Source organism: Vidua macroura, chromosome 1, assembly GCF_024509145.1.
Source record: "Vidua macroura isolate BioBank_ID:100142 chromosome 1, ASM2450914v1, whole genome shotgun sequence".
In the NCBI taxonomy this organism is placed as follows: domain Eukaryota; kingdom Metazoa; phylum Chordata; class Aves; order Passeriformes; family Viduidae; genus Vidua; species Vidua macroura.
Genome location: NC_071571.1, coordinates 106,369,830 through 106,397,769, shown reverse-complemented (window position 1 = coordinate 106,397,769; position 27,940 = coordinate 106,369,830). Strand labels below are relative to the sequence as shown.

At 39.7% G+C, this 27,940-nt stretch overlaps 2 protein-coding genes across 2 annotated transcripts; both read left to right on the top strand.

Moving 5' to 3' along the window:
- Positions 1-214: 214 nt before the first annotated feature.
- On the top strand, positions 215-14,396 carry CLUL1 (clusterin like 1). Its single transcript, XM_053980977.1, has 8 exons — positions 215-290; positions 1,226-1,335; positions 2,655-2,803; positions 4,477-4,644; positions 6,847-7,291; positions 8,534-8,671; positions 12,909-13,123; positions 14,229-14,396. Exons 2-8 carry the CDS (start codon positions 1,233-1,235, stop codon positions 14,394-14,396), a joined length of 1,386 nt encoding a protein of 461 aa, XP_053836952.1. The 5' UTR covers positions 215-290; positions 1,226-1,232.
- Positions 14,397-18,209: 3,813 nt separating this feature from the next.
- TYMS (thymidylate synthetase) lies at positions 18,210-26,998 on the top strand. The gene is given in 9 exon segments (XM_053977817.1): positions 18,210-18,331; positions 18,333-18,505; positions 18,508-18,729; positions 19,027-19,100; positions 20,354-20,528; positions 22,701-22,802; positions 23,958-24,133; positions 25,481-25,552; positions 26,419-26,998. Coding segments are annotated over 9 exon segments (1,254 nt in total). The 3' UTR covers positions 26,557-26,998.
- Positions 26,999-27,940: the final 942 nt, after the last annotated feature.

Below are 27,940 nucleotides of genomic sequence, written 5' to 3'. Positions count from 1 at the left end.
ACACGACAAATGGCTACAGAAAAGTAGCAGTTCCAAATTACATTAAATCAGGCAATTCTGCCCAACACTCCCCCTGGTGGTTCTGCCCACAGAGATGAACGTGAAGTCGCATACACGCAGAATCCTCCAGCCTAGCGACTAAATGTCCCGTTAATAGGATTAAGTACCTTCTCATCAGATAAGTAGAACATGGCAAAATCCCTGACACTCCCAGAGATAGGTTCAGAATACAGCTCAGCCCCCTCCTGATATAGGAAGCAATTTTGCAGAAGAGGAGCAAAATATTAATGGTAAATATACTTGGTTTTTTTTTTTTACTTTTATTTGGCTGTGTGTTTGTATTTCTTTGCAGTTAATTGATCTTTCGTTGTAAACGTAAAGGTACAATATGCAAGTAACTATAGAAGTAAATCCAGGCTGTAAACAAATCCAGGCTTTTAATTTACCTATGCTTTTGTGGCTGGTAATTGCATCTCAAAGAAGGCTATATTGGCTAACTACAAGGCATCTGAATACTGTGTTCACTTAATCAGATGAGAACCATAAAGTACAGTTGCATGGTTTCTGAAAAATAAACCTTTTGCCTCTGCTCTTAGGAGGGAAATAATGGAAATGGCATTCCCCCCCCCCCCCCCCCTTATTTTGTAGGGATTTCTTTCATTTGGTGATCTGTTTGTTTACAAAATTGATCTAATTGCTGATTTTGTGACACACATCTTTTGTTGCATCTCTTATATTAAGTCTTGTTCTGAAGGACACTGAAAGGAATTGCATGCTTGGACACAAGAAAGGGAACAACATTCCAGAAACTTCCCTCTTTAAAACTGTCAGTAGTGTTTAGCATAGATGTATTTATAATATGAACTAAGGACATGATATGAGATCAGCAATTAGTGTGTTTCACAAAGTAAAAAAGGGACAGACTGAGCAGCATAAGCTTTTGATTTTATATATACATTTCCTGATTCTGTTAACCACTATTCAAACTCAGTGGAATTCATCTAATTAATATAGATAATTACAAATGAGGTCAAGCTTCTTACTCATGTATTTTCACCTAGGTGCATACTATACATATACTAACCATCGTCAGAGACAAAATTAACAGGATCATGTAAGACACTTGGTATTATAGTCAGTGTTTATATTTACTTAGTATACCTAGACATCTGAGCTTCCTGACAATGTTTACATGTAACTGCACCGAGCTGTTTTTCTTTAACAGAAAGAACATGAGGTCCTCCTGGATATTTATAATACACGTGCTGTGTCTGAGTGGCCACCAGTGCGCGCCGACGAAGCAGGAGGAGATGAATCTCCGCGACAACCTCAAGCGTACGTATGCTTTTCCTGCAGGGTGTGCTGGAAGCCCCTGGGCCCAGGTCTCCAGCTGGGGAGGGCATCTTGACTTCCACACTCACTGGCATCAACAAGTTCCACTTCCATGTGTGGAGCTTAGAAACCATCATAAAGTTGATTGCATGCCTACACACACACACACACACACAGTAGGAAGATAAGAACAAGCAGGATGAGAAAGTAAAGGGATTAACAGATAAGCATCAGCTGCCAAAAGAAAAAAGTATTTACAGGATTTTTATAGGTTATTTGGTTCCTTGTAGATCCTCAGAGTAGAAACCAAACCCAGAATTCAATTCAACAGATTTTGAACTATTTTGTTTGTTCAAATAATCTTTGAAAATATTTCCTCTACACTTACATACTTCACTGATAAAGGTGGCTTTTACAAATAACTGGAAAAAATTATTTAATTTAGAAAATAGGAGCTATTCTGCACACACACACACACCCCTAAGCATGGCTTTATTTTGTGGTGAGAAAGAGGATCAGCCATTAAACAATCCTGTGCTTCAGTCTATGTTGACAAGATTTCCGTAATAAACAAACAAGAAGTTAGGTGTGAGAAAGAAAGATATAAAGGAAGAAGTGATCAATGTGTTTTTGGCAGTCTCAAGATTATATGGTTTTACTCATTTTTTATTGTTCCAGTGATAGTCAGGGTGTTTCCACAAAGAATATAGATAAAGGATAGGCAATCATGCAGAGCTTCAAGGTGCAACGCATGGGCCAGCCCAGGTTTTCACCAAAGCTGTATGGTCATTACTTCATAGGAAGTCTAGAAATTGTATTTTTATGAAAACAGGTTGAAGGCACTTGTATTCTACATTTTCAAAATGTAGAGGGAAGCTGTCACAGGCTTCTACCAGATCAAAGATAAATATAAAGGTTATGTCATTAGAAAACTGATGAGTGATCCTTGGAGATATTCAAAACCCAGGATGATGTCCTGTGCAACCTGATGTAATTGACCCTGCTTTGAGGGGGGCAGGGGGCAGACTCAATGATCCCCAGAGGTACCAGTCTCAATTGTTCTGGGATTCAGTATTCAGCAGTGGGACAGTTGACTATATCTTTTGAGTTACGTACAGCTGATCCTTGCAAAAGCTCTGGGCAAGATTCTTATCTGATGGAAATTGTCTTGACTCAGTGTCATTCAGCACTCACTATCTCAGATTTGGCTCTGCCACTGTAGGGAAACATAGAACTATTTCATTCTCCATCATCAGTGCATGACAATTTGCAATAGTGTTAAAATCTGATTAAGTCACTGTATAATTTGGCTTTTTTTTTAGAATTATCTGAAGTTGGAGAGAAGTATGTAGATGAAGAGGTAAAGAAAGCTTTGATTGGTATTAAGCAGATGAAAATTATGATGGAAAGAAATGAAGATAAGCACATAGATCTGATGAAAACCTTGAAGAAGAGCAGTGAAGAAAAACAGGTAACATAAATGCATCTGTGGGGATTTTACGTTTATTCTGGGAATAATGTAAACCAAACTGTATGTACAAAACAAGCAGTGTACATATAGTTTCATGCAGTCACGGGACTGAGAGAAAATCTGCTTCTGCCCCTTTGTCTCAGTAGCAGAGGAAAATTGCACATACTGCTTGTTTCTAAAAACCCCTGCTTCACTGAATTCACACCAAGGCAACTGCAGGCTACTGCAGAACAGTGTTTTGTGCAGAAGGTCCAGCAGCTCTGCCCTCCATGTTTCTATACTCCTGGGGCCACAAGATGTTTTCCAGCTTGCTTTGCAAACATGCAAGACATGCAGGAGAATATCAAAGCCACAAATGATAATGTGCTCTAAAGAAAGTACAGTGAATCAGGGAAATTTCCAATGTCTTAGTGCAATGCCTAGGTTCAGAGCCATGTGCTCAGATGATCTGAAGAAACAGAGGTTTACTCTATATTTAAAAAACCACCAATATCCTAAATTTGTTTCAACAAAGTTGAAGGAAAATTCCCTCCTGGCCCAACATCTGGTAGTTATTTAAACTAAAAAAGTAGGTACTGATAGCTTTCTAACATCCTAAGGAACACCACTGCACTCCCACAATCAACACTCTTGTTAGATCTTACTGGATGATTTCATTTACACAGGATTTACATCCACAGTGAGAGTTCATAAAACACTGAATAAATGTATTAGAAAGATCAGAAAATAACTAAACATAGACGATGAAAACTGTTGTCACAGTCTCCATCAAGCACATTCTGACGGAAGTTTTCTTTTATGTGAGTCTCTTCCCTATTGGAATGCTGACAAAAAGGAATAAACTCCATTTATTAAAAGGTTTCTGTCATACTTAGAGATAACTTAGAACATTGTTTGGAAACCAAAACTATTGAAATATGTTGCAATTGGAGAGAGAAATCGAGGATGTGTAATCTACTTCAATAGGAAGAATTTTTCTCTTTCCATTGTCAAGTCTATTCCAAAAATACTGCTTCTGATCTGCTCAGCTTTGTGCCCTAACTGATGAAGTAAATAGAAGCAGCATTGTAAAATGCATCTTGTTGCCCTTCAGTATGGAAGGGGCTCCTCACACTTCCACAAGTGCAGGAAAAAATCCCCTTACTACAGCCTTTTGATTAGTACACTGGCAAACAGCAGAGATGCTATACTTTTATATATTTCTGCATTAGACTTTATGGCAAGGACTTGCCCTCATGAAATATCAAACCCTTAAAGGTAGAGAAAAGCAACAGAAAAGGACTATTTCTGGGACAGATGAAGAGTCTTCAGATGATATGGAGCAAAAATAACACGAGTTGAACACATGACCATGGGGGAGGCTGAATTCTTACACAGAATGATGTGTGAGTCTTTTTCTTAACATCAAAAATCCTGGTAGACTGTAGAGATCCATTTGTTCCTGTAGGCTGTGCCCCCTGAGATAACAACATCAGAAAAATCCTATAGGGAAAAGGTTTTCAATTTTCAGTTCCCTCCATATGTGACTGAAGCTGAGAAGGCAACCAACCCTAGTGGTTAGGGATTAACAAAAAAAGGAGCCATAAATAACCAAAATGAGTGATGAACACTGGAGTAAGTACTTAGAATACTAATCTGAAAATTGCCCTCACTGAATCTTTTTCCTTACTTAGCAAGCCTTGCGACTTATGGATGAAGTAAAGGCAAGACTGGAAGAAGAGGAAAGACAATGTCAAGTATCCTTGAAAAATCTATGGGGTGAATGTGAATCCTGTTTAGAAAGTACCTGCATGAGATACTATACAACGTGCAAACATGGTGTGTCAACCTTTAAGAGAAAGGTAGGAAGAAACTTTGCATCTGGAGAATACTCTTGAGTTTACCCAAAGAGACAGCACATCTTATTTTCTCAATACCTAGGTCTGCCAGTTATATCAGCTTACTAAAATTAATTTCATTTGGAGGTCTGGAAATATGAAGTTATATGGTAAAGATTACATGTGATTATGGTCATGGAATGCTGAGCCAAAATGCATTCAGTGGCACCTTGGCAAGATTCCATGGAAACTGATGACTCCCCTAACTCCAACAGATTCATTCCAGATATAAAATGTTTTCTCTTACAGTGGGACTTTCATTAACATGATCAAGAACTGTTTGTGAAAAATACCACATAGATTCTTTATGGTCTGTCTGAAAATCAGCAAAGTTAAAAGTGTAGATGTAGTTAGCAAAATTACATGGGAGAAAAAAAATCACCTACTTATTGAACCATTCTTTCCTATATTTATCTTAAATAAACTCTTTAAGTAACAAACAAAACTTTAAAATTCTTAACTTCTTATAATAAAGGAACCTATCAGCAAAGGAGATTCCCCTAATTCTACTAGAAAGAAAATATGGTTTCCTGACTGGCCCATTATTACTACAAAATTAAACAATTGTAATCACTTTTTTTTTTGTTTGTTTGAGCATATGCTTTAAGCTCAACAAACTTCTGAAGCAAAACTGTAATTGCTGCTACTAAAATGTTAGCCAGATTCCCTAGCTTTTACCTCTCCATGTACTGAAAAATACAAAAACATTAAACGTGGTGTTTCAGGCAGGGCTTAGAGCACAGGTGTTTAATATTTTTGCATATGCTTAAAATAATTCAGGTTAAAATGTGGAAGATATTAAATTTAAGACAATTTGTGATACATTTAGCTTTTTAGATATTGCTCATGGGTAGCTCATATAAATATTTTGGATTTTCAAGAGTCTGTGGATGCTGCAATTACTGCAGTAAAAGTTACACACTGCATTGTCACTGTCTTTGACTCTCTTGGTAACTTCCCCCATGAGTTATTTGGTTTATTTGAAGCCTTCAAAGTAAGAATTGTGTTGTGACCTAAGTCATTAAAAAAGAAAGAGAGAAGAAAAGAAAAAAAAGAAAAAAAAAAAAGAAAGGAAAGGGGAAAGGGGAAAGGGGAAAGGGGAAAGAAAAAAGAAAAGAAAAGAAAAGAAAAGAAAAGAAAAGAAAAGAAAAGAAAAGAAAAGAAAAGAAAAGAAAAGAAAAGAAAAGAAAAGAAAAGAAAAGAAAAGAAAAGAAAAGAAAAGAAAAGAAAAGAAAAGAAAAGAAAAGAAAAGAAAAGAAAAGAAAAGAAAGAAGACAAAGATGGTAGCTATGGCTGAGGACACACAGACAGCAGGAGCAATACTGGCTTAGGCTGCTCCTGCAGTGCTGTTTCACACTTCACCTTCCCTCTAAGCTGCACTAGTGGTCAGATCAAGCTGATGATTTGGTTTTCTAAAAAAAAAAAAAAAAAAAAAAAAAAAATTTAATATATATAACTGTCTTTATCTATCTATATATCTGTCTATATCTATCTATATCTATATCTATATATGTGTGTTTTAGCAAGGTGCTTCTTACCCCTTACCCATTTTCTAATGCCATGCAGTGTGGCTCAAAAAGCCACTCTATTGGCTCAGGCCAAAGTAGTGCCTTAGAGTGGGGAGCAGGGGACCAGTGACCAAGACCCAGGAAGTGGAACTCTGTGATAGCATAACTGACACTTGGCCTCTTACATGATAAACCATGCACTCAGAGCCACTGCTTTATTGATTTTGCTGGTTTCCATTCACACAAGGACATGAGGATTTGCCCAGGGATGAGAGAGAGCAGGTTTTTTACAAATCAAGTGAGAAAATCACCTTCTGCTTGCTACACTGCACATAAGCAGACAGAAATGCATCTCACATCTTTAAAAGTCCAAGCTGTCCGTTGGAAGAAACCCAAATGTTGACAATAACTTTGAGCCCCCACAGAATAAAGGGCAACTGGCAGACTTTTTACTTTACATCTGATTTGGAAAGAATGATTTAGAATGAATGCACTTCTCCTCTTTGGGGTCTAGTGTCTTAAATTATTTCAGAGAATACACTGTGTTGGCAGTAATTAAGAGGGCATTGTTTCTTTGAGTATTTGAAAAAGAAAAATTAGAGACACTTACCTGAGAGAAGAGAAACTGATAAGTTGTCTGTCTCCTTCTTATACACAGGTTGAAGATTTTTTGAGGAAAATACCTCCACTCATATTTACTTTTCATGAGGATCAAGGAAGAGACATCCAGTCCAATGAAAAGCCTGAGAAAGAGGATACCCAGCTAGTAAAGATGGAAAATTTATTTAGCCAGCTATTATCAGATGTGGGCTCAATATTCGACAGAAGTTTCATTTTTTTCAAGCACATGCAAAAAGAATTTGACCAGTCTTTTCAGACTTATTTCATGTCTGACCTGGAGTTGAGTGAGTCCCCCAGTATGCCAGCTTTACCCGAGGTCACCACCAGAAGCGACGGCTCGCAGAGAGGCTGGGGCGTGCCCGGCTTCTTACAGATAGTTTTTGATTTCAGTAGGACGGTGTTTGAAGGTGTCAGTGAGGTGATCACTGATGTGTTTGATGAATACAGAGATTATAGAAGAGATGTGCCAGAACAAACCAAAGGCAAGTGTTAGAAGATGAAAATTGATTGCACTGTCAATGACATCAACCCCCTTGGGATGGCTAAACTACAGTGAATTACTCAGTACGTGAGTCTGAGATACATAAGGAAACTCTGGAGGCTATGGGTCAAGGTTATCAGTTAAATGAACAAATATAAGTCAACTAGAAATCTCAGAGAAATGTTCCAGGGGGACTTAGGGGTACTACACAGCCTGATTTTCATGGCAATTCTGAAAGCATTTGAGGAGCTTCTCAGGAGTACTTAAATTCAGGGTGGATGCAGGTTTTTATAAGGCTGACTGACAGATTTAATCTCAGCATTTGTCAGGATATGATTTGTATCATCTCTTATTGACATGGTCACCAATTCTAAAAAATTAGGGTAATTCTGTGAGATGTCAAGGCATACCCCTGCCCTTGCCAAATGATGCTAAGTTCAGCTTGACAGCTGCAAGTCCTGTTGCAGGCTACAGCAGCAATGTAATTTGACAATCAAATACCAGCCAATCAAAGACCAGCTGTCAGATTTTCCAGTGACCAGAAAATTCTGGGCATATCGTTGGTGATGGCACTCAGTGAAGGAAAAGGACCATGGCCGACTTTTAGAACACAAATAAGCCTCATATTTGACTATTGCAAACTGGACAAATACATGCTGGTCCTTGTCTACAGGGAAATCACAGTGAGCACATGCCTTAACTCTGAGTGGCAGGTGACATGACATAAACATTACATGATCATCAGGAAATACAAAGTTAAGTGACTCTTGGATGGTGTTTTTTAATTTTTCTCTATATCATAAGCCATGTTACTTCAGAAACAGACTTGGGTACTATGTTCTCATGTAACTGTATGTGATTATGAAACATCTTGACTTCTAAGGGTCAAAAAGATCTTACCAGAACTCACATGCTGTAGAAATAATGTGTAATAATATTAGCAATTGTTTGGGTATGTCTGGGGAATACACTCCTAAGTCTTTATAAAGGAATATACTACAGCATGAATTCCTTGAAAGAAAACACAATTTGAATATTCTCCTGCCTTCTACTTTTTAATAATTTATTCGTTTTATTTTTGTGGGGAGGAGGGGAAGTGGAGGGGTAGGGAAGGGGATTTATGCAAAATACTTTGGATTAAGGACAAGAAATTATATTCTAGCACTCAGTCTCAGTAATGAATGCATACTTATAAAGACTCTAAGTTTAACAGCAGTCTAAAAATACTATGACTTCATTCTAGATCCTGACAGAAGTGGCATGTTTTCAAAAATTGTGTCAGGGCACCAGAGACTTCAGTGCAGGGAGCTCCGGGAGAACTCCTCTGGATGCCCACAGTTTCATGAGAGATGCCAGAAATGTCAAGACAACCTTTTGCATGGTAAATAACTATTTTCCTTTTTTTCCTTTTTCTTTCTGTAATGCATTGATTACTGGCTTATAGATTTTGAGGTTTTAATTTTCTACTGGAATTAACATTTAGTTATTGAGTTTTTACTGTAACCACGGCTACAATAACCATTCCTCATTCCAGATGATTTCAATTAGCTTTCCCCACTGTCTCCACAGAGTGTCAGTATAGCTCAGTTCTTAACATACCGCTGGTGCTCCAAAGAGACGTCCCACAGCCTGTAACAAAATGTACAGGTATTTTGTTAGAGCTGCGATTCTGCAGAGAAGCAAGATGTCAGGCAGCAGTCGATCCTGCCTGGGTGCAGCAGGGCTGAGCAGAAATTGAGGAGAAGCTCAAACTCCTATCAGTCGCTTCTCCTGCTGACAAGCAGGTGTAACCTCAGGTATCATTCAGCTCCTCGCAATGAAAGCAGGTGCTGAAGAGCCTGTAATTACTTTTTGTTGAACCCTGTCTGCAAATGGAACTGACATGAAGGACAAAAAGGGGACTTCACGTCAGTATATAAGGAGATGGCAGAGCTCTGTCGAAACCATCCATGAACACCTGAAAAACCTTCAGACTTATCACTTAGAACTGCTGTCAGGACTCCCACTGCAGCAAAACATATCTGTCTTTCCAGAATTATTTAGATCTTAAAATCTAAGAGCATTTAAGCATTAAACTTAATGCTTAAACCTAAATGTCTTCAGAATATCTCCAGTGGGGCAAACATTAATGATCAATGAAACACTTTAAAAAGAATATCTGACCACTTATCTTTCTATCTACACCCACATGGGTATTAAAGATACCAGTTTATTACTGTTCCATCAGCTTGAAGGTGCCCCTTGATAATCCAGAAAAGAAATTGAATTTTTACAGAACAGTTATTGTATAGAAATTTTTCTTGTTTAAAATCCATATTTTAATAAAGAAAAAAAAAAAAAACAGCAATCTTCAATTCTGAATTTGTGGCAGATGGTGCTAGCCTCATACTACTGCCTAGCTATTGTAAGATAAATATTAGGTTTTACCACTCAAGAGGAATACAAGCTTTCTTGTAATAACCTCTGTCACAGAATCATATAATAATTTGGGGTTAAAGGGACCTTTACAAGTCATCTAGACCAACCCCCCAGAAATCAGCAGGGACATCTTCATCTAGATCATGTTGCTCAGAGCCCCACACAACCTGACCTTAACTGTTTCCAGGGATGGGACATCTACCTGCTCTCTCTGCAGTTTGTTTCAGTGTTTCACCACCCTTATTGTAAAAACTTACATATCATATTTCAGTTTAAAATCATTACCTCTTGTCCCCATCTTTTATTACAGGCACCCTTCAGTTGCTGATGGTCACAAATTAGATTCAAAGGCCACAATAAGTGTCCCCAGAGTCTTGTCTTCTCCAGGCTGAATAACCCCGGCTCTCTCAGCCTGTCCTAATAAATAGGAGAGGTGCTCCCACCCTCTAACAGTTTTTGTGGCTCTCCTCTGGACTTGCTCCAACAGGTCCATGCCATTCTGTGCTGAGGAGTTGTGGTTTGACACTGGCCCAACGCCAGGCACCCACAAGAGTCACTTGCTCACCCTCCCCTGCCACAGCTGGGCAAAGGAGGGAAAAGAAAAAAAAAACTAATGAAGGCTTCATAAGTGAGATAAGGACCAGGATACATATTTCAAGGGCTCAACTTTAGTTGCAAGGTGAAATTTATTACTAACAGAAACAGAGGAGGATAATGAGAAGTAAAATAAGCCCTTAAAACACCTTCTCCCCCCAGCCCCTCCTTCCTTCCTACCAACAGTGCAGGGCATGGGTTTTTTTTGGTTCAGTTCATCACTGAGATTTTCTTCCATTGCTCTGGAAGAGGAGTCCTTCCCCTGTGAGGCCGTGGGGTCCCTCCCTCAGCAGACAGTTCTCCATGAAATTCTCCGGTGTGGTCCACTCACAAGCAGCAGTCGTACTGCACTTGCTGCAACGTGAGTCTCTCCCACAGGCAGACAGTTCTTCCAAAACTTCTGGGCGTGGCTCTCTTCCCACGGAGTGCAGTCCTCCAAGGACAGGCTGCTCCAGCCTGGAAGCAGGGGCCTTCTCTCTCCACCAGGTCTTCCATGGATCACAGCCTCCTCCAGGCATCCACCCACTCCAGCATGGGCACCTCCCCCACAGGCTGCGAGTGGATCTCTGCATCTCCATGGATCCCCATGGGCTGTGGGTGGATCTCTGCATCTCCATGGATCCCCATGGGCTATGGGTGGATCTCTGCATCCCCCATGGATCCCCACGGGCTGCGAGTGGATCTCTGCATCCCCTGTGGATCTCCAGGGGCCGTGGGTGGATCTCTGCATCCCCTGTGGATCCCCATGGGCTGCAGGGGCACAGCTGCTTCACCATGGTCTCATCACAGCCTGCAGAAGAATCTCGGCTCTGGTGCCTGGAGCACCTCCTCCCCTCCTTCTCCACTGACCTTGGTGTCTCCCTGTTGTTTCCCTCACATGTTCTCAGCTCCTTCTCTTCTCTGACTAGAAGCAAAATTCCGTTATTTGTTTTTATTTTCTTCTTAAATATGTTATCACAGAGGCATTACCAACCTCTGTCATTGGCCCATTTTTGGCCATCTTCAGTGCCATCAACCATTGGATCTGCCAGACATGGTGAGAAGCTTCCAGCAGCTTCTCACTGTCTTTGTGGCCCCCTGCTACCTAAAACCAGGCTGTGGCAAACCAATCCAGGAATCCAGACTCGGATTAACTACTTCAGGGGTCTTATGAGAGAAGAGTAGGGGGGCAAAATCACCTCCCTCAACCTGCTGGCCATGATTCTTTTGATGCAGCCCAGGATGTGTTTGGCTTTCTGGGCTGTGAGCGCACATGGCCAGTTCATGTCCAGCTTTTCATCCACCCGCACCTCAAGTCTTCTTGGCAGGGCTGCTCTCAATCTGTTCATCTTCCAGCCTGTGTTGATAGCAGGAATTGCCACAACCCAGGTGCACCACCTTGCACTTGGTCTTGCTGAACCTCGTGAGGTTCACCTGGGCCCACTTCATGAGCTTGTCCAGGTCCCTCTGCATGGCATCCCAACCCCTGAGTGTGTCAAGCACACCAGTCACCTTGGTGTCTTCTGTGAACCTGCCAAGAGTGCACTTGATCCCCCTGTCCATGTCATTGATGAAGACATTAAACAGTACTGGTCCCAGTATGGACTCCTAAGGGACACCACTTGTCCATGATGTCTATCTGGGCATGAAGCCATTGACCACTACCCTCTGGATACGACCATCCACACAATTCCTCATCCACCAAACATTCCACCATCAAATCCTTATCTCTCCAGTTTAGGAGAAGGATGTTGTGGGGGACCACGTTAATGGCCTTACAGAAGTATAGATAAATGACTTCTCTAATCCTTTCTTTCTCCACTGATGGAATCATTCCATTATAGGAGGCCACTGACTGGTCAGGCAGGACTTGCCCTTGGTGAAGCTCTGCTGGCTGTCCCGAATCACCTCCCTATCTTCCATGTGCCTAAGCAGAGCTTCTTGAGGATCTGTTCCACAATCTTTCCAGGCACAGAGGTGAGGCTGACAGAGTGGTAGTCCTCAGGGTCCATCTTACAACCCTTTTTAAAAAAATCAGTGAAATATTTCCATTTTCCCAGTCACCAGAGACTTCACCTCTCTTCCATGACTTTTCAAATATCATGGAGTGTAGCAACATCAGCCAATTCCCTCTGGACTCCTCAGGTCCCACACACTTAGATATGTTAAGGTCCCTCACGTGGACTTAAAATTCCTCTTACAGTGGAAGGAACTTTGCTCCCTCAGCCCCTGCCTTGCAGTCTATATACCTGGGATAGATTCATAATGGAATATGAGCTAATAAAAGAACCCATAATGTATAAGAAGACTATGAAGTTGCTATATGTAAAATTTACCAGATCTTATTTAGCATTAACAGAAAACCTATTGCCATGAAATATTATATAAACGTATTATATGATATATAATACATAATGACTTTAATACAACAAATGGGATAATGCATTCATTTAGTCATTGAGTCTAAACTAAATCTACCATAATCAGTAAGCAAAAATTATTCTTTTTATTTCAGCATTATTTAAAGACCCATCCAAACCATGCGCCCTCGCTAGGCTTTTTTACAGTTTTCATTTCTTCAGACAGAAAAGACAAAGTACAAGACATAACACTGTCTTTTCTAACAGATTGCCCAAACGTTCCTGAGCTGCACATAAAGTTTGATGAAGCCTTTAAGCTGGTTAATCTCTCAGGGGAGCAGTATGAGCAGATTCTTCAGGTGGTTCGGCATCACACGGAGGACACTTCCTACTTGCTGAACAAAATGAAAGAAAGGTTTGGGTGGGTGTCTGAGTTATCCAACATGACCATTGGACCAGAAAACATTTTCAACATAGTTAAGGTAAGGGTTGTCTTCTGATGGGAGCTATTGCTGCCTTTAAACTGCATTTTGCTCATGTTTACGCTCCTGTAGATGTTGATACGTGTGTAATGATTGGCTTTACAACATGACTTTCCTATCATCTTGAATTTGTGTGTGCTTGGTAATCCCTCAATGAGCTGAAACTCCTGAGATTAGAAACTATTTTCCTCTGAATCCTTTTAGTCTGATGGATGGCTAACCTGAATCATTGTCTGATAAGAGTAAATTGACACTAGCAGCTTTGACTGGCCTCAGATTACCTTCACAGATAAACTGCACTGCACCAGTCACTAACACACCTCCATTGGATTGATGAATGTCTAGCTCTCTGTGTCTGTACTTATATAAAGTACTTATAAAGTTCAAAGAAGGCAAATGTTATACAGATTTTTGCAATGGAACCTGCACATGCTTGACAGCATTGGTCAATATTTCAGTAAATACGTAATGATTAATTGTGTCTCACACACCAAGATACATCCAAGGTAAATTCAATACATTTTCCTGGGCAAGGGACAGATCGTATTCTCTCTTCTAACTCAGAAATCCACTCATATATAGTGAATTACTACTATTACTACCAGAACTTTATACAAAATGATGGTACAATCCACCAAAAAAAAAAAAGAAAAAGCCCAAAATAGGAACAGGAGACAGGCACACTTTCCCAGCTGAGTCTGAGATCTCTGTTCTAGGAAAATAAAGCTACAGAACTAAGTCTGATTTAGAAAAATACACAGGAATGAATAAATTCAATCACACAAATATTGTATTGAACTTAGTGGGACAGCTCAGAAGTTTTCATTAGGAGAACAGAAGCTCTTTATAGATGTAGCTCATGATATAGACATTAGCATGCAGTTCCTTAATATGGTCTTGGCAGTGCCATGTCAAGTCTTTCCACCACCTACATAAATTCAGACACCCACTGTCTTTTCAGAAAAAAGCAATTTAAAGAAAGTAGACAAGTCTAAAATATTCCCCTACTTAACGTTCCCCTATTAAAGAGAGTGGGCACAGCAGGTATAAACAAAACTGAAAGCACACAGCAGTTTGTGGTGTCTAAAGTACTGATCTCTTCTAGGTGGTACCTGGGGATCCCTCCAGTAAAGACGAAACTGTGGTAGATGTGAACGTTCTGACTTCACCTACTTTCACCATTAAAGTTCCTCCCAACTTAGATCCCAAGAGTCCTGAGTTCATTGAATACATAGCTGGGAAAGCACTTCAATTGTATAAGCAGAATTTTTAAATGGTAAGTTCATTCTTTCTGCTTTCACAGAGAACACACTTCCTCATAAAAGCTGTTTACATTGCAATGAACTTAAGTTGGAACAAGATTCAATCATGGTGTATACAAGACTGCCTTCTCAGAAAGGACACATTGAGAAAAACACAAGTATTATGGAAAACACAAACAAACACTCAATGTTCTAGCCTGCAAAACACAGACATCCTGATATTAAATGATTTGACTTATATATCTGTGAAACCCCCAAACTTTAAGTAACAGCTGGGATGAGGTAATGTGATAATAAATATTTCTTCACAAAAGAATTGCCTCACAACCACAGTCGTGTCTTGGCATCAAAAAACATCTCTTTGTGTTCATTCATCATGAATGGACTGGAATTACCACTATTCATTACGGGTTTTTTTCTTTTATTTTCAGTAGTGTTTGAGAGCATGCTCATATTATTTTCGATGATAAAGGAGGGCAAAGTGAGAATCACCACCAGGACTTGGAAGAGCTGTCTTGCCATAACATTTCTGCATTAGCAGCACACTGCTCAGATTAACAGTGTTTATTAATAGAGACTGCAGTTCAACTTGCAGGATCGTGTACAGAAAGATCCTACTCATGGGCTTTAACCATTTTTGTAAGAAGGACAAACAAGAAGGCTCTCTCCTTGTTTAAGACATTTCAAGAAGAGGAAGGAAGAACCAGGCAGAGAGGCAGGGAGGACAAATGCTTCATATTCTCTAATCCCACAGGGAATCCCCAGGAAAGATGGAATGGTTTTAGGTGGCATCACGCTACTGTGAAACTTGTAAACCACCCTTCCCTGTGTTTCCCTTCCAAGGGGACCCTGGGATGCACACAGCTTTAGTGGCCTCTGACTCTCAGAGTTGTCTCTTCCAGGGGAATAGAGCCACAATACACAAGAGACTTTCAGGCGAATCACTGCAGCATCCCCAAATCTTCTGAGAAGGACCAGATTTGACATTATTTCTCTTTAGGTCATAGCTGATTTCCTCAACTGAGCAACTGAAACAAGACCTGCACACAAAGAGAAGTCTCAGGAGGCAGGAAAAGAGCATTCAATATTAACAAAGTAGAGGAAGAAGATTTCAGCATTTTGTATTAAATCTGCTTATTCTTTTGAGGTCAGAGGCACACTTTTTGAGCCGATGAAAGAAATCACTCCCACCAGAGAGGCTGAGGTGGGCTGCAGAATTTAGACATACTAGAATAAACCATGTACTTTGCTTAGGTAAATGTTGGTGAAATTACATATAATGTTGATATTTATAAACATATGAAATAAAATGCTCCAACACTTTCTCTACAATTTTTCTTCAAAATTCTCTGTAACTTATATGCAGTTATAAATATAAATTATAAACACTCTTTCAGATTATGGAATACTAATTTTAAGGGCCTAATGATGGCAATAATTATTTCTGTAATTTGATGATGAATTTTAGCTGGAATCTTAGTCTGATTTTCCTGTGGACATATCTTGTGTAGCCATTTCATACCTGGGAAAAGTAAGCAGTGTTCATTTCAAAATCACACCACCATTCAGTTTGCACAAGGCTTAGAGTACATGAAAATGTAATAGATAAAAAAAGACTTAAAACTCTACAAGAAAACTGGACAGATCTATAAGAACAGAAAGGGAGGGAAAAAGAAAAGTTTCTGTCTGGTTTTTATGTTATGCATGTTTCTATAGCAGGACACTGGTACATTCCACATATACTTACTTTTCTAACATATTTTTCTCCATTCAAAATGAAAATGTATAATCTTTCTTTTTTTTTTTTTTTTTTCCTCCTAGGAAAGAAGAAGTGTGGATTCTTTCTTCCTGAAATAAAGTATATGCTCCTTAGTTGAACTACCCCTATTCTCAACATAGCTAACTGTTATATTACTGTGGTTAAAATTGTTGCGTATAAATAAAATGTTGCTTACTAAATACTGTGACATATAAGCTATCAACCAAAGACTGTAGAAATCTTTAAACTCAAACCCAAAACCAAATCCATTTAAATATTAATTTATTTAAATAAAATGTTATTTGTGTTGTCAGTAAGGTAATCTTTGATAACAAGCTATGGCTCTGGTTATGCGAAGACTTAAGGACATAATCAGCTGTAAGCATAAAAGTAATTACTATTTGCATACTTATATTCAAGCACATTCTTAAGCTTTTTCAAGACTGATCCCTATAGATGTTGCACATTCAGCTAAGTCTGAAGGAACCAGATTTCCATCTGCATGTAGCATATTATTTTGCAATGAAAATATTCAAATTTTCTTCCAGTTGCTTTTGAAGCTTATTGTGTACATTAAATGACTTATCTGAATATGCACTAATGAGTAAGTCTTCTGCCTTTGGCATTTCTTACAAACAGTTGTCTGTCCCTGGAGTTAATTTCTTAATTAATTAAAATCCTTTATCAGTAAAGAACTTTGTTTCTCCCTAAATTATACACAACAGCTTTCAATGGTATTTGTAAATTATAATAGTGGTTAAGAACTGATATATCTCTCAGCTAGAAGCAGAGCTCTAGGTGATTTGGTATCATTTGCCATGCAAAACTTTTCTAAGCATTTTTTGCACACAGGTATATGCACCATTCCTATCTGTAGCTCTGCTAAATGAAGCACGCTAATTTCAAGCTAATCTCAAAATTACAAAAACGTCTTTATCAGATATGAGCAGAGAAAAATATCCACACCCTACTTACACTTTATGTTTTCTTTTCCTTCTATACATACACATTAAGTATACGAGAAAAAAGCTATTTCACTCTTTTAATTAGTGGAAAAGATGATTTTCTGCCTGCTCCAAAGAAAGGTAGCATTTTCTAATCTACAGTCCTCTGTGCTCCTTAATTTCCATAATATACACCTGTATTTCAGGCACCTAATCATGAAATATTATCAGTCATAACTCCTGTAAACACATCACGAAAGCTGGGCTTTATCTCAGAGATAAGTGACTTGTGAAATTCTTGACTTCCAAGAGACACTAATGAAGAAATATTCAGAGAAGAATCAGTTTCTTCTGACTAGCAGAGATTATACCTAGAAAATTTTCAGAGGACACCATGTTGGGAACAGTTGCAATCAGACACAGGTTGGGATGCAAAATGACACAAGGACATGGGAGAAGCTGAGATCAACACGATGAGACCCAATAAACCCAAATGATGAGTACTACCTTAGTGAGCAGCAAATGTGCCAATAAAATATGAAGCGGGAACCTGATGACATGGCATGGCATGAAAAGAACCTGGCTTTGGAAGCTCAGGTCAGGGTGACACTGCTGGATGTGGAAGGTGAGCTGTGCATGGGCCATGGCACTGCAGGGCCCCCACAGCAGGGGAGACAAGGGGGCTTTGGCCATTTGGGATATCCCGGCTGGGAGGATCTAGTGCCAGATGTGTGCAGCCTGCCAGGCCCAGCTGAAGGCTTCGGTCTTGTTCAGCTCCCAAATGGGATGCCTGAGGCTGCAGAGAGAGGGAGGAAGATGACAAATGTCAACAGCACGTTCCAGCACGGGCTGAACCTGGAGAGCGCTTATGGTGCCACTAGAGCAGAATGAAGTCACAGAATGACACAATCAATCAAGTACAAACAGACCTCTGAGCTCATTGGGTGCAACCTTTGACGAACACCACCGTGTCTACTAGAATATGGCACTACATGCCACCTCGTCTTTCCTCAAACGCCTCCACGGAGGGTGGCTCCACCACCTCCCTGGGCAGCCCGTTCTGATATGCGATTAACCTTTCTGCAAAGAAACTTCCTAATATCCAATCTAAACGAGCCGGTATGGTTCGGGGCACTGGCTCGGGCCAGCCCTCCCTCAGGGGGAACAGCGCCGTGCGGGACTACAGCGGGCGGCTGTGCAGGCAGCAGCGCTGAGCACCCACGGGTACTGGGAAAGGCAAGGGAGGCGGAAAGGGAAGGTTATGGGCGAGGGAGGAGGTGGCGGTGGTGCCGCCCCGCCCGCGCCTCGGCGCCGTTTGGCGGGAAATCGGGCTTTGGCGGGAAATCGGGCTTTGGCGGGAAATCGGGCTTTGGCGGGCTCGGGAGAGGCGCGCAGCCGGAGCCCAGCGCGGCCGCAGGAGCCGCTCGCCCGCCATGCCCGCCATGCCCGCCATGCCCGCCATGCCCGCCATGCCCGCCGACGGGGAGCGGCTGAGCGGCCCCGCCGCCCGCCCGGAGCCCGGCGAGCAGCAGTACCTGCAGCAGGTGCGGCACATCCTGCAGCACGGCCACCGGCGGGAGGATCGCACCGGCACCGGCACCATCTCCGTGTTCGGCATGCAGGCGCGGTACAGCCTGAGAGGTGGGCACCGCCGGGACCCCCGGCCCCCTGCGCTTGCTCCCGGCCCCTGCTCCTGTCCCTGCTCATGCACTGAGCCGGGATGAGTGTGGGGGGGTCTCACACGGCAGGGCTGTCCCGCTCTCCCCTCCCCCCGAGGGGTCTGACCACGGGAGCTACACATCCTCTCCCAACTCCCTATTTCATATCCCAGCCTCACAATGTCAGGTGGTGGCATTGCCCTCTATGTGGAGAAAAGCCGAAGTCTGTTCACCCTGTCAAATGGCTGGTCCCCGCTGACACTCTGGAACTCTTTTCCAGATCAGTTTCCACTGCTCACAACGAAGAGGGTGTTCTGGAAGGGAGTGCTGGAGGAGCTGCTGTGGTTCATCAAGGTGCGGTATTTGGGTGTCTCTGTGGGTGGTGGGCCCGAGAGTGGCATAAACAGAACCAACTGCTGGCCAGTGGATTAAGGCATTTGGATAACTGCAGATGCTTCTGTTCTTACAGAAGAAGTGCAACCCCCTAATATTGTGGCCACATATGGAAGGCAGTTATCTTCAAGACATTCTGCATTTTAGTGCAGACTTTTGCTGCCAGTGCAATCAGAACAGTTTTTCTTCTATTTCTTTTTAAGGGAGAAAATTTGAAATACTGAGGGCTTGGACTAATTTGAGTATACTCCACTGCTGTAAAGCCTAATGCAGTCTTTTTTTTTTTTTTTTTTTTTTTTTTTTTTTTTTTTTTTTTTTTTTAATCAGAAATAATAATATGAGACAGATAGTAGGCAATTTCATTATCTGCTTTTTAAAATTGAGATAGCTTGATTTGAACAGAAACAAGCTGTGTGGAACGACAGGTGAAGTAAGACTGATGTAAATGCTAGACTTTTTAGTAACAAAAAACCGAGATCTAATAGAGCTAATAGCTGTCCCTAGTATAATAAAATTCAACTGTAGTTAGTTCATTACAATGTAAGTATTCCTTTCTATGTTGTGATATTATGCAAATATGGGAGAGTCTACATAAGCATTTGCTAGATAGCAGGACTCAAATACAAGTTGATTTTTTAAAAGCTTTTGGTTTTGTTTGATTTTTGTGTTTTTTTTTTTAATGTAAAAGACTACACACTCCCCAAAATAGCATAATTTCTGTGTTGGATTTTTGAGGGTACAGATTTGGAATCTTGCAGGATTCTGTGACATTTTTCTGGGTTATTTTCTAATTTTTGTCATTTTAACAAAAGGATTTTTAAGACCTTAAGTTTATTATAGGTGACTTGGAAAAGACCATGCCTAGGCCATACTTTTTTTGTTAGTCTATTTTCATCAATCTGTAAAGTAACATCTTGTTCTCTGCAAATATGAAATGACATTCCACAGTTGACCTTGAGGCTGTTTGTGCATTCACAAAGTGTGAGAATCCTGAGTTAAACAACAGCAGTGTGGCGCTTCAAACTCCATCCCAGGGTGTTGCTTACAAGTTTTATTCTGTCTCCATGTGCAAGAACCTCATCCAGAACATTAATTACACTGTTCATCCTTTATGAGTGGAGAAATACTGTTGTCTAGCAAAGCTTAATAAAGCTGTTCTAAATCGTGCCCTCTGTGTTGGAATTAGGCTGCACACATCTCATTGTGTTTTGTAGGGTTCTACAAATGCCAAAGAGCTCTCTGCAAAAGGTGTGAAGATTTGGGATGCTAATGGGTCACGTGAGTTCCTGGATAAGCAGGGTTTCAGCACCAGAGAGGAGGGTGATTTGGGACCAGTGTATGGTTTCCAGTGGAGGCATTTTGGAGCAGAATACAAAGATATGCATACAGGTAATCACACCCAAATACAGTCTTGAGTGCTCAGTGAGACAGCTGTGACACATCACTTCCAGAAGTCTGTGTGGAATGGAATGTTCTTAAAGAACCATTCACAGCAAGCTAATAGCCAGAATAAAGAGTGTTTGAGAGAGTTAATTTAACTTTTTTTTCCTTACTCAATCTTAATTATCCTGAAAGATGTCGCTTTGTATACTGTAGTTTGGAATTTGTGGAACAGATGAGTCATAAAGCACACACTGTTACTCTTTTACCTAGAGCAGATGTGGTTGCTGATAGCTCTGGAAGGATGTGTGTGCTGCAGTCCAGAAACCTGAGCTAGCTCCATTTGATAACAGAACACAGGATGCCATCTCTGTATACCAGTGCAGAGTGCACGAAGTTGTTGTGCTGGAAAGAACTGGCATCAGTACACTACATTCACTGGAGGCAGTGAAGAGAAAGATTTTTTTCCATTCTGCATCTGGAACAAAGTAGGGTGTTTCCACAGCTGATGATGCTGTGGACAGAACAGCTATGACAAGTTCTGATGTGATGCAGTACCTGTTGGTATTTTCAGTGGAACTGGTTTCTTAAACTGACTCTCAAATGTATTGATTCCTTTTTTCCAAGTCTCTGAAAGAGAGGTTATAGAAAATGCTTAGAGGACTGCCATTAAGAAAAAAGGGTCAAAAACCAGATTGTCACTATCTGGTGTGATTTTTTTTTTTTTTTTTAACTTGGATTAACAACATGGTTAGTTTTCTAGGTAGGGTATCTTGTTTGGTTTTTTGGGTTTTTTGGTTTTTTTTTTTTGTGTGTTTTCAATACAGCTTCAAATTGCAGCTCACATTAATTACTAATATTAGACTTAGTATTGGCATGTTGGCCACTAGCAGAATACAGTTTTATGGTAACACAAGTGATGCAAATTGTGAACTGACACATCTGAAAACTTACAGTTTCTCATCTTAAAAAGTCTAAGGCACAACATAGCATGGAAAAAAAGAACAAGATAAATTCCCATAGTTTTCCTTACAAATAGATTTCCTTCAGTTGCATTACTAATGGATAGGTAAGTAGCTTCAGGAACTGACATAACTATTTGACAAGGCTTCTGGCACGGTATTGCTGGCAGAAGAGTTCCTTGAGATGCCAGTTGTGGATGGATTACTACCTTGTTTGCCAGCTTGGGTCTCCCTGTAACCATAATTTGGTGTTGCTGCAATAAGAGTTATTAGAAAAAAGTAGTTACCAGCCATGCTGATTGATTGACATGAGTCAGAATTATGATTAATAACTAATGACTTTATTATTCCAAAATCCATTCTAATGGTCAGTTAATTTCAGAAAATTTCTTACACAACTGGTATTAAGCCTAAAATTCAGCCTGTGAGTATCATTGGGTGAAATGGAATATCCTGTGCTACATGTGATTAAAGTTCCTTTCTGGAGCGACACGCTATTTAGTTTAGGAAATTTAGTTTTCATACATGACCTTGAGAGTGCTAGATGGATGCATTTATTCATCTGTCAAAAATTCTCTACTTTTGAGTGTGTAAAGAATGCTGGCACACTGGTCTGGGCATAATTTTTTTTTTGTTTTGTTTTATATATATGAAGGAGCACTGTGGCATGCAAATTGAATGTTTAGAAAGGCATTTTAATTCAGAAATGCAATAAGCAAACCAGTCTAAATACCATGACTGACTAGGTGGTAATATATTGTCCTTTCCAGTACAGCTCTTGTCCTATTTGGGTAACAAGTCATCATGAGTGATAAAATATAGTACTTTGTCCAGCTAGTTTTTTGTATTGCAACTTCTTTTTCTTGGGGTTTAGTGATTATACAGATTTTTTAGTTGGTCTTAAAATAAATCAAGTGGTTGAAAATGGAATAAATAGGAATGGTCCTATTTCTGTGGGTGCTAAAGGTACTCTAAGCACACAAAAAAATTGGGGGGACATACAGAAATATCATAATGAGAATTTTACAATCTCTGGAGCATCCTAAGACCAAGAACATGTTTGGATGGTGCCAACTTATTAATCAGTTTCAAAGTAGCAATAAAATCTTCAGAGGTTGTCATTTGGATATCACTTTTCAGTGGGACTTGGGTGGGGTGTTAAGAAAATACCATGACTTGAATCTGTCCGGTTTAAATCTTATATGTTCTATTTCTTCAGATTACTCCAACCAAGGAGTTGATCAGTTGCAAAAAGTGATTGAAACGATCAAAACCAATCCAGATGACAGAAGAATCATTATGTGTGCTTGGAATCCCAAAGGTATTGAACAGCTGGCGTGAAGTGAATGCGGTTGCACATTATATTGCTGTGTGCTAAATTGTATTCTGTTCCTGTGTCAACAGTCAGTTCCATTCATTGTCCTTGTTCATTCTTTATAAAACTACCAGGAGTGCAGTAAAAATGGCCAGGGGTTATAATCTTGATTCTCTTTCTACTTTATCCTCATGTTCAGACCTCAAAAATAATGAACTGTTACTTTAAAGTTTTTCTCTCCAGGTTAAAGTGAGGGATATACCAGTGTCTTTTACATACAGTCTATTCAAAGACAGTAAATCTTACTTTAGAAAGGTAAAAAACCCAAACCATAAAAACTATATTAAAGCAATGTGTCTGGCTTTTAGCCATGTAATCTATTGTAAACTTAACTCTTAAAACTAGAGAACAAAAATATTATTTGTGTTGTAATCTTCTCCTTGAACATGGGTTCATATGATGAACCTGTATCATACGAATGATCAGGTCTATTTATACATAGATATCCATTCACTTTGTAGGGCAACTTCTAAACAAGAGCTACTGCAAGAGAATGTTTAACTTTCACCAGTGATAGATCTGTGCTCCAAAAAAAATCACATAACATTTTCCACTGTTGTCTGAAAGGGTATGCCACATGCTATTGCTGTTATTTTCAAGGGTAAACATTGCCAGGTGAAATCTGCTGATCTGGCATGTATTCTCAGAAAATATCTGGGGAAGGTTTTCTTTGCCAAGCTGTAATTTTACTCTCCGCACGTTTTAAGCGTAGAAAAACACTCAAAAGATCTTCTGGTTTCTGATTTTTTAAAAATGATCATTACTTTTATATCTCAACAAGCACATTGCAATGGGAAGAGAGTAAGATAAAGCAGTTGGAATTTGCTTTAGAGTATATGCTTAATTTTACTCTTAATGTCTTCCTTTAGGGAATTCAGCTGTCTCACCAAGGTGAGTAGAAATAAACTGCTGTGTAACATTATGGCACAAGTCTGTTCTGTGAAATATCTGTTTATGACTTTCTGGTCATACAACCCAGGAGACAGCTTGTCATGACCTCGACTTAATTGCTCAGGCAGCATGTGCTCATAAACAAGAGAAAAAGAGAAAAATGCTCTTTTTTTTTTCTCCCCCCTCCACCTTCTGTACCTCAATTCCTAGATATTTCCCTGATGGCTTTGCCTCCGTGCCATGCCCTTTGCCAGTTCTACGTTCTAAATGGTGAATTGTCTTGCCAACTCTATCAGAGGTCTGGAGACATGGGACTAGGAGTGCCTTTTAATATTGCCAGCTATTCACTGCTTACGTACATGATTGCCCATGTCACAGGGCTGAAGGTAGGCTATTTTATCATTTTATTTAATCTTGTCTGAGAAATGAGGGACTAAAAGATAAGGCTCTTCATGGCATGTCCGAGAAAAACTGGAATGAGCATACTGTTTGAAATCTTACTGATATATGTGTAAAAAAGGGCCCTGTGAATTTGACGTGAATTGCCTCTAGTTTGTATGGACAGTTAGAATCAGCAATGTAAGAATTTTAAAATTCGGGTTAAGCAGAAGATTCTTTCACGGCTTGAATCTGTCAAGACTGACCTGTTCACTAGTCTTAGAAATATGAACTGAGTGCTTGTCCTCGTGGGATAGTAATATACAAGTGATTAGATTTTGTAGCATGTGTTTATTGGAAGTGAATAAGTAGCTCAGAATTTGCTGTCAAGGTTCTAATCTGGATATTCTGCCCATCTAACTTCAGCTACAATTTCAGCTGTGTATTTCTTTGATTTCCTCCTGTAGATGATTATGTAGAGTGGTAGTATGTGCTCAAGTAGCTCCTGCCCTGACTTCAGAACTGTATTTTGTAATTTGGCAGAGAAACTTAAATGCACAACAGTCTTGTACAAGGGAAAACCCCTTTTCTTTAGGGCATGTAAAAATTATACTAGAAAGGCTGTCAGTGCCTAATCCTCCTGCCACCAGCAACACGAAGGGGAACTTCTTAAAACAGGGCAATAGGGAAGAACCAGACTTCACAGCAACCACAGAAATTAGTCCAAGGTACTAAAAAAAGTGAAGTTTAACATTATGTCCAGCTGTTGCCTCTCAGCCACTTCCTCTCATGGCTTTGGTGGTTTTCAGTGTAACACATCTGAGGGCTGATCAGCACTGGTCAGAGGCCAGTAAAAGAGCTGATGAAACTTCCCCATGTGAAATTCCATTGCTCAGAGGCTGCTAAGTCACAGAACCTGCAAGCTCTGGGTGCTTGCCTGTGCCTGGCACCTCCACTGCTGTTTAGTAGTGGCTGAGGCAGCTGCTCTGAAGCCAGCTTTGGCGAATTGTACTTACTAGAAGTGGGGTGGAAAAGCTCAATGTCACTGCTGCACCTGTTTCTGTCTCAGTGTGCAGGTCAGTATTGCTCCATTCATTTACCAAAGCTACTGTCATAGCAGGATTTGAAAGATACATTTTTTTGGTAAGCAGTGGAGATTTCATTATATTTTCCATTAATTATGTATTAGTCAGAGAAGCCTGTGCCCTTCACAGCTTTCAAGGATACAGTCCTGTACAGAAGTGGCAATTCCACACTAGCCAGATGCTGAGAATCAATACTGTAAGCATTGTAATGTTTTGCTTTCTTAGAACCTGTCTGTTTGAAAACCACATGTATTCTTCATTCTTTTTCAGCCTGGAGAGTTCATACACACCTTAGGGGATGCTCACATATATCTGAACCATGTGGAACCGCTAAAAGTCCAAGTAAGTACTTATTCTGTACTCTATCCTTTTATCTTCCACAGTGCTTATTCAATGCAAAATCACCTTGATACTTTAAATATCCTTTTGAAGATACTAATTTTTGTGGGTTTTTTTACCTCTTTTCTATCCTAATAACTGCATTAACATCTGTTTAATTCAGGTTGCAAACAGAAATACAATACAAGCATGATTGAAGTGTACATCTGTGTACTACTCTAAAACCAAATTAGAGAGCCAGAATCTGCACTTTTAACTTTGAAAATAATTCCACCTAATCCAATAACCCAAAATAAAATGCCTTTCTAATATATCAGGACAGGATAACTTAAAATTCACAGAGTTCATCAGTAATACTATTTGGCTGAGAAAGGCTACATTTTCTTCATGAAGTAATTTGTTGTAGTAGGATAAAATCAGTGTTTGATTTGATTAGACTAAGCTTGGACTGAGTATCCTCATCATTAGTATGGTTCAAAACCATCAAGAGAAGTAGTTATTCATTCAGACCCTAACAATGAGAAGTGAGAAGCTGTAGAATATTTGAAGCATGTTTGGGTCAGATTTTCGAATTTAATTTTCCCTGGAAGGAATATAATCTGTAACCACCAGAACTGATTTGCCAGCTGAAAGTACTTGCAGTGCATTTGGATGATCAGGGAATTCACCTGAGAATTTTGCTACTGCTCTGTGTGAAAATACTAAGATAGATTCTACCTTTCTTGGAATTTTCAATTTTTTTTTTTTTTTTCTTAGTGTAAGTCTTGGTGGGAAGGGAAAGCCTACATGGTGTAATCTGATTTGAAATTGAGAACAGAGTCTCTGCTTTCAACTATTAGCTTTATACAGTAAGCTTGCTTTTATTTCAGCTTCAGAGGGAGCCAAGACCTTTCCCCAAACTCAGAATTCTTCGTGAGATTAAAGACATCAGTGACTTCAAGGCAGAAGACTTGCAGATTGAAGATTATAATCCTCATCCACCTATTAAAATGGAAATGGCTGTCTAATGCTATAAACCAGCAGTAAATATTAATGTGGAAGTGCACCTAAGCTACTTAGTTTCTCTAAAGTGGTGTGGCTTTTATGTACTTCAAAAGTATTTGTTTTATTGTTAAATAGCCACAGGCCAGGTCTGCCTTCAGTGCTCCTACCCTGTAGTTGTACAGGATGGATGATTACTCCTGATATGCCATGCAGATGTTAACCCAGTTTTAAGTTGTTAGAGAGCTGCTTTTCTACACAAAGCAGTTGTTTCAGTTACCAGTGGCCATTTCTGTTACCATTCAGTTACTGTGTGTGAGTAGCACAGGCTTACATGCTTGATTAGGGACTGAAAATAAGAACTTGTCTGTGTGATAGAGTATTCCTTTAAGGTGGGAGAAATAGTTAAATATAGTCTAAAGAGTGTATGTTTAATAAAGCTTTTTTAAAAAAATCTTCTGGAAGGCATTATGCATATTTAATTCTGGTGTGGTTTTTTACAGTTAGTAGTAAAAAAGGGTTGGAAAGCAAAATGTCTTGGAGGGTAACATCTGGCAAGGAAAAACAAACTTCCCATGGTCTTCACAGATGAACCATCAGGAAGTCAAAAGATTTTAATGGAATCTTACTGGAAATGCAATCTCTGCATAATGTCTCTGTAGCAGCAATTATTTTTTTATTCCCCAACCCTACAGAAATTACTAATTTGATATAAATCAAAAAGAGTTGCAGTTAAACAGAGGTTACCAGATAATATTAGTAATCAGCTGTCTGTCCCCATTTAAAACCAGATCCCACAAACATATGGACTGATTTTGCAGCCTGGAGCAGTAAAACCTAGAGATCATAGTGTTTTTAGGAATGGAGTTCATTAATTAAATTCTAGCAGAATTCAGCTTTCAAGTCTTCTTATCCTTGTACCTTCTGCAGTAACTCATAAAATTCCTCTTCAGCAGTTTAATTGTGAGTAGATATGTGGTTAATATTCATAGGATAGGCAATACATATTTGAACACGTAGAAAAATGCATAATAATTTTTAAAATTAAATTTTAAAGTCAGTAAACTGGTAAGTATTAGAAAAGTGTACAATTTCAAATAATTTGAAGAATATAATAATCAGTATGCTTTCATTCAGGGTCCTGCATAAGAGAACCACCGAATCTTTCTTACACCAATCTGATCACAACTCTGAAAATCATACAAAAATTTTTTGTAATTTGTTCTCTTTTCCTGACATTTAGCCCAACACAAGAAGACTGCACAAGAAAAAACATATCTCTGCCTGTTGTAAGCACACCAAATGTAAAGAGGCAATTGCTTATTAGAAAGTTTCTTAGTATACACTGTAGTGCATCATTCTTGAAGACAGATGATCAGACTGAGCTCTGTCAGCTTAGATCCTGTGAGA

What these genes read in the sequence shown, in the direction of transcription:
- CLUL1 (XM_053980977.1), top strand. Translation starts at nt 1,233, where the DNA reads ATGAGGTCCTCCTGGATATTTATAATACACGTGCTGTGTCTGAGTGGC. An exon ending in TCTCCGCGACAACCTCAAGC is followed by an intron (nt 1,336 to 2,654) that starts GTACGTATGCTT and finishes CTTTTTTTTTAG; the next exon opens with AATTATCTGAAGTTGGAGAG. An exon ending in TGTCAACCTTTAAGAGAAAG is followed by an intron (nt 4,645 to 6,846) that starts GTAGGAAGAAAC and finishes TCTTATACACAG; the next exon opens with GTTGAAGATTTTTTGAGGAA.